General features: G+C 57.6%; 1 protein-coding gene across 1 annotated transcript; it reads left to right on the forward strand.

Moving 5' to 3' along the window:
* Nucleotides 1-2,715: 2,715 nt before the first annotated feature.
* Nucleotides 2,716-8,859, forward strand: LOC137321518 (mucin-2-like; the record flags this gene model as incomplete). The annotated part of the gene is made up of 5 exons (XM_067983916.1): nucleotides 2,716-3,023; nucleotides 3,055-3,269; nucleotides 5,475-5,648; nucleotides 6,114-6,606; nucleotides 8,475-8,859. Coding segments are annotated over 5 exons (1,575 nt in total), but the record flags the coding sequence as incomplete, so codon positions are not given.
* Between the last annotated feature and the right edge of the window lie 365 nt (nucleotides 8,860-9,224).

A 9,224-nucleotide genomic window follows, 5' to 3' on the forward strand; every position in this document is an offset into this window, starting at 1 on the left:
TTAGTAACTTTCAAAAGGGAATTGGATAAATACTTAAAGGGAAAACATTTTCAGGGCTATGGGGAAAGAGCAGGGGAGTGGGACACACTCCCACACACACTCGCTCACACACTCCCACACACACTCCCTCACACACTCCCACACACACTCCCACACACACTCCCTCACACTCCCTCACACACTCCCACACACACTCCCTCACACTCCTCACACACTCCCACGACACACTCCCTCACACACTCCCACACACACTCCCTCACACACTCCCACACACACTCCCACACACACTCCCACACACACTCCCTCACACACTCCCTCACACACACACACACACACTCCCTCACACACCCTCACACACTCCCTCACACACTCCCAAACACACTCCCTCACACACTCCACACACACTCCTCACACACTCCCACACACACTCCCACACACACTCCCTCACACACTCCCACACACACTCCCTCACACAGGAACACACACACTCCCTCACACACTCCCTCACACACTCCCACACACACTCCCTCACACACACACACACACACTCCCTCACACACCCACACACACTCCCACACACACTCCCACACACACTCCCTCACACACTCCCTCACACACTCCCTCACACACTCCCACACACACTCCCTCACACACTCCCTCACACACTCCCACACACACTCCCTCACACACTCCCACACACACTCCCTCACACACTCCCACACACACTCCCACACACACTCCCACACACACTCCCTCACACACTCCCACACACACTCCCTCACACACTCCCACACACACTCCCTCACACACTCCCACACACACTCCCTCACACACTCCCACACACACTCCCCACACACTCCCACACACTCCCACACACACTCCCACACACACTCCCACACACACTCCCTCACACACTCCTCACACACACACACACACTCCCTCACACACTCCACACACACTCCCACACACACTCCCACACACACTCCCTCACACACTCCCACACACACTCCCTCACACACACACACACACTCCCTCACACTCCCACACACACTCCCTCACACAGACACACACACACTCCCTCACACTCCCTCACACACTCCCACACACACACACACACACTCCCTCACACTCCCTCACACTCCCACACACACTCCCTCACACACTCCCACACACACTCCCTCACACAGACACACACACACACACACACACTCCCTCACACAGACACACACACACTCCCTCACACACTCCCACACACAGACACACACACACTCCCTCACACACTCCCACACACAGACACACACACACTCCCTCACACACTCCCTCACACAGACACACACACAGACACACACACACTCCCACACACAGACACACACACACTCCCTCACACACTCCCTCACACACTCCCACACACACTCCCTCACACTCCCACACACACTCCCTCACACACTCCCTCACACACTCCCACACACACTCCCACACACCTCCCACACACACTCCCACACACACTCCCACACACACTCCCACACACACTCCCTCACACACTCCCACACACAGACACACACACACTCCCTCACACACTCCCACACACTCCCTCACACACTCCCACACACACTCCCACACACACTCACACACACTCCCTCACACACACCCACACACACTCCCACACACTCCCTCACACACTCCCACACACAGACACACACACACTCCCTCACACACTCCCACACACACTCCCTCACACTCCCACACACACTCCCTCACACTCCACACACACTCCACACACACTCCCACACACACTCCCTCACACACTCCCACACACAGACACACACACACTCCTCACACCTCCCTCACACACTCCCACACACACTCCCTCACACACTCCCACACACACTCCCACACACACTCCCTCACACTCCCACACACACTCCTCACACACTCCTCACACACTCCACACACTCCCTCACACAGACACACACACACTCCCTCACACAGACACACACACTCCTCACACACTCCCACACACACTCCCACACACACTCCCTCACACACTCCCACACACACTCCCTCACACACTCCACACACACACACACTCCCACACACACTCCCACACACACTCCCACACACACTCCCACACACTCCCACACACAGCCACACACACTCCCTCACACACTCCCACACACACTCACACACTCCCACACACTCCCACACACACTCCCTCACACACTCCCTCACACAGACACACACACACTCCCTCACACACTCCACACACACTCCCACACACTCTCACAGACACACCACTCCTCACACAGCCACACACACTCCCTCACACACTCCCACACACACTCCCACACACACTCCCTCACACACTCCCACACACACTCCTCACACACTCCCACACACACTCCCTCACACTCCCACACACACACTCCCTCACACACTCCCACACACACTCCCTCACACACTCCCTCACACAGACACACACACTCCCTCACACAGGAACACACACACTCCCTCACACACTCCCACACACACTCCCACACACACTCCCTCACACACTCCCTCACACACTCCCACACACACTCCCACACACACTCCCTCACACAGACACACACACTCCCTCACACACTCCCACACACTCACACACTCCCTCACACACTCCCTCACACACTCCCACACACACTCCCTCACACACTCCCTCACACAGACACACACACTCCCTCACACAGGAACACACACACTCCCTCACACACTCCCACACACACTCCCACACACACTCCCTCACACACTCCCACACACACTCCCTCACACACTCCACACACACTCCCTCACACTCCCACACACACTCCCACACACACTCCCACACACACTCCCTCACACACTCCCACACACACTCCCTCACACACTCCCTCACACACTCCCACACACACTCCCTCACACACTCCCACACACACTCCCACACACACTCCCTCACACACTCCCACACACACTCCCTCACACACTCCCACACACACTCCCTCACACACTCCCACACACACTCCCACACACACTCGCCTCACACACTCCCACACACACTCCCTCACACACTCCCACACACACTCCCACACACACTCCCTCACACACTCCCACACACACTCCCTCACACACTCCCTCACACACTCCCTCACACACTCCCACACACACTCCCACACACACTCCCTCACACACTCCCACACACACTCCCACACACACTCCCACACACACTCCCTCCTCACACACTCCCACACACACTCCCTCACACTCCACACACACTCCACACACACTCCCACACACACTCCCTCACACACACACACACACTCCCACACACTCCCTCACACACTCCACACACACTCCCTCACACACTCCCACACACACTCCCTCACACTCCCACACACACTCCCTCACACTCCTCACACACTCCACACACACTCCCTCACGACACTCCCTCACACACTCCCACACACACTCCCTCACACTCCCACACACTCCCCACACACTCCCACACACACTCACACACACTCCCTCACACTCCCTCACACTCCCACACACACTCCCACACACACTCCCTCACACACTCCCACACACACTCCCTCACACTCCCCACACACTCCCTCACACTCACACACTCCCACACACACTCCCTCACACACACACACACACTCCCTCACACTCCCACACACACTCCCTCACACACTCCCACACACACTCCCTCACACTCCCACACACACTCCCACACACACTCCCTCACACTCCCACACACACTCCCTCACACACTCCCTCACACTCCTCACACACTCCCTCACACTCCCTCACACACTCCACACACACTCCCTCACACTCCCACACACACTCCCACACACACTCCCACACACACTCCCTCACACACACACACACACTCCCTCACACACTCCCTCACACACTCCCACACACACTCCCTCACACACTCCCACACACACTCCCACACACACTCCCTCACACTCCCACACACACTCCCACACACACTCCCTCACACTCCCACACACACTCCCACACACACTCCCACACACACTCCCTCACACACACACACACACTCCCTCACACTCCCTCACACACTCCCACACACACTCCCTCACACACTCCCACACACACTCCCACACACACTCCCTCACACTCCCTCACACACTCCCACACACACTCCCTCACACACTCCCACACACACTCCCTCACACTCCACACACTCACACCACACACACTCCCTCACACTCCACACACACTCCCACACACTCCCTCACACACTCCCACACACTCCTCACACACTCCCTCACACTCCCTCACACACTCCCACACACACTCCCACACACACTCCCTCACACTCCCACACACACTCCCACACACACTCCCACACACACTCCCTCACACACACACACACACTCCCTCACACTCCCTCACACACTCCCACACACACTCCCTCACACACTCCCACACACACTCACACTCCCACACACACTCCCTCACACTCCCTCACACACTCCCACACACACTCCCTCACACACTCCCACACACACTCCCTCACACACTCCCACACACACTCCCTCACACTCCCACACACACTCCCACACACACTCCCACACACTCCCACACACACTCCCACACACACTCCCTCACACACACACACACTCCCACACACACTCCCTCACACACTCCCACACACACTCCCACACACACTCCCTCACACTCCCTCACACACTCCCACACACACTCCCACACACACTCCCTCACACTCCCACACACACTCCCTCACACACTCCCACACACACTCCCTCACACTCCCACACACACTCCCACACACACTCCCTCACACTCCCACACACACTCCCACACACACTCCCACACACACTCCCTCACACACACACACACACTCCCACACACACTCCCACACACACTCCCACACACACTCCCTCACACACACACACACACTCCCACACACACTCCCACACACACTCCCACACACACTCCCACACACACTCCCTCACACACACACTCACACTCCCACACACACTCCCACACACACTCCCACACACACTCCCTCACACACACACACACACTCCCACACACACTCCCACACACACTCCCTCACACACTCCCTCACACACTCCCACACACACTCCCACACACACTCCCACACACACTCCCACACACACTCCCTCACACACTCCCTCACACACTCCCACACACACTCCCACACACACTCCCACACACACTCCCTCACACTCCCTCACACTCCCACACACACTCCCTCACACTCCCTCACACACTCCCTCACACTCCCACACACACTCCCTCACACACTCCCTCACACACTCCCTCACACACTCCTCACACACACACACACTCCCTCACACTCCCACACACACTCCCTCACACACTCCCACACACACTCCCTCACACAGACACACACACTCCCACACACACTCCCACACACACTCCCTCACACACTCCCTCACACACTCCCACACACACTCCCACACACACTCCCACACACACTCCCTCACACACTCCCTCACACACTCCCTCACACACTCCCACACACACTCCCACACACACTCCCTCACACACTCCCTCACACACTCCCTCACACACTCCCACACACACTCCCTCACACTCCCTCACACTCCCACACACACTCCCTCACACTCCCTCACACACTCCCTCACACTCCCACACACACTCCCTCACACACTCCCTCACACACTCCCACACACACTCCCTCACACAGACACACACACACACTCCCTCACACAGGAACACACACACTCCCTCACACACTCCCACACACACTCCCACACACACTCCCTCACACACTCCCACACACACTCCCTCACACACTCCCTCACACAGACACACACACACTCCACACACACTCCCACACACACTCCCACACACACTCCCTCACACACTCCCACACACACTCCCTCACACACTCCCACACACACTCCCACACACATCCCCTCACACACTCCCACACACACTCCCTCACACACTCCCTCACACAGACACACACACACTCCCTCACACACTCCCACACACACTCCCTCACACACTCCCTCACACAGACACACACACTCCCTCACACACTCCCACACACACTCCCTCACACACTCCCACACACACTCCCTCACACACTCCCTCACACACTCCCACACACACTCCCACACACACTCCCTCACACACCACACACACTCCCACACACACTCCCACACACACTCCCTCACACACTCCCACACACACTCCCTCACACACTCCCACACACACTCCCACACACACTCCCACACACACTCCCTCACACACTCCCACACACACTCCCTCACACACTCCCACACACACTCCCTCACACACTCCCACACACACTCCCACACACACTCCCTCACACACTCCCACACACACTCCCTCACACACTCCCACACACACTCCCACACACACTCCCTCACACACTCCCACACACACTCCCTCACACACTCCCACACACACTCCCTCACACACTCCCACACACACTCCCACACACACTCCCTCACACACTCCCACACACACTCCCACACACACTCCCTCACACACTCCCACACACACTCCCTCACACTCCCACACACACTCCCACACACACTCCCACACACACTCCCTCACACACACACACACACTCCCTCACACTCCCTCACACACTCCCACACACACTCCCTCACACACTCCCACACACACTCCCTCACACTCCCACACACACTCCCACACACACTCCCACACACACTCCCTCACACACACACACACACACTCCCACACACACTCCCTCACACACACACACACACACTCCCACACACACTCCCACACACACTCCCACACACACTCCCTCACACACTCCCACACACACTCCCACACACACTCCCTCACACACCACACACACTCCCACACACACTCCCACACACACTCCCTCACACACTCCCTCACACTCCCTCACACTCCCACACACACTCCCTCACACACACACACACACTCCCTCACACTCCCTCACACTCCCACACACACTCCCTCACACACACACACACACTCCCTCACACTCCTCACACACTCCCACACACACTCCCTCACACACTCCCACACACACTCCCTCACACACTCCCACACACACTCTCTCACACACTCCCACACACACTCCCTCACACTCCCTCACACACTCCCTCACACACACACACACTCCCACACACACTCCCACACACACCCTCACACACTCCCACACACACTCCCACACACACTCTCTCACACACTCCCACACACACTCCCTCACACTCCCTCACACACTCCCTCACACACACACACACTCCCTCACACACTCCCACACACACTCCCTCACACTCCCACACACACTCCCTCACACACTCCCTCACACACTCCCACACACACTCCCTCACACTCCCACACACACTCCCTCACACTCCCACACACACTCCCTCACACACTCCCACACACACTCCCTCACACTCCCACACACACTCCCACACACACCCTCACACACTCCCACACACACTCCCACACACACTCCCTCACACTCCCACACACACTCCCTCACACACTCCACACACACTCCCTCACACTCCCACACACACTCCCACACACACTCCCTCACACTCCCACACACACTCCCACACACACTCCCACACACACTCCCTCACACACACACACACACTCCCACACACACTCCCACACACACTCCCACACACACTCCCTCACACACACACACACACTCCCACACACACTCCCACACACACTCCCACACACACTCCCACACACACTCCCTCACACACACACTCACACTCCCACACACACTCCCACACACACTCCCACACACACTCCCTCACACACACACACACACTCCCACACACACTCCCTCACACACTCCCTCACACACTCCCACACACACTCCCACACACACTCCCACACACACTCCCTCACACACTCCCACACACACTCCCACACACACTCCCACACACACTCCCTCACACACTCCCACACACACTCCCACACACACTCCCACACACACTCCCTCACACCACACCCACACACACTCCCACACACACTCCCACACACACTCCCCACCACACTCCCTCACACACACACACACACTCCCACACACACTCCCTCACACACTCCCTCACACACTCCCACACACACTCCCACACACACTCCCACACACACTCCCTCACACACTCCCACACACACTCCCACACACACTCCCTCACACTCCCTCACACTCCCACACACACTCCCTCACACTCCCTCACACACTCCCTCACACTCCCACACACACTCCCTCACACACTCCCTCACACACTCCCTCACACAGACACACACACTCCCTCACACTCCCACACACACTCCCTCACACACTCCCACACACACTCCCTCACACAGACACACACACTCCCTCACACTCCCACACACACTCCCACACACACTCCCACACACACTCCCTCACACACTCCCTCACACACTCCCACACACACTCCCACACACACTCCCTCACACACTCCCTCACACACTCCCACACACACTCCCACACACACTCCCACACACACTCCCACACACACTCCCTCACACACTCCCTCACACACTCCCACACACACTCCCACACACACTCCCACACACACTCCCACACACACTCCCTCACACACTCCCTCACACACTCCCACACACACTCCCTCACACACTCCCACACACACTCCCACACACACTCCCACACACACTCCCTCACACACTCCCTCACACACTCCCACACACACTCCCACACACACTCCCTCACACACTCCCTCACACACTCCCACACACACTCCCACACACACTCCCACACACACTCCCACACACACTCCCTCACACACTCCCTCACACACTCCCTCACACAGACACACACACTCCCTCACACTCCCACACACACTCCCTCACACACTCCCACACACACTCCCTCACACAGACACACACACTCCCTCACACTCCCACACACACTCCCACACACACTCCCTCACACACTCCCTCACACACTCCCTCACACACTCCCACACACACTCCCTCACACAGACACACACACACTCCCTCACACACTCCCTCACACACCACACACACTCCCACACACACTCCCTCACACTCCCACACACACTCCCACACACACTCCCACACACACTCCCTCACACACTCCC

This window comes from Heptranchias perlo, chromosome 5, assembly GCF_035084215.1.
Source record: "Heptranchias perlo isolate sHepPer1 chromosome 5, sHepPer1.hap1, whole genome shotgun sequence".
In the NCBI taxonomy this organism is placed as follows: domain Eukaryota; kingdom Metazoa; phylum Chordata; class Chondrichthyes; order Hexanchiformes; family Hexanchidae; genus Heptranchias; species Heptranchias perlo.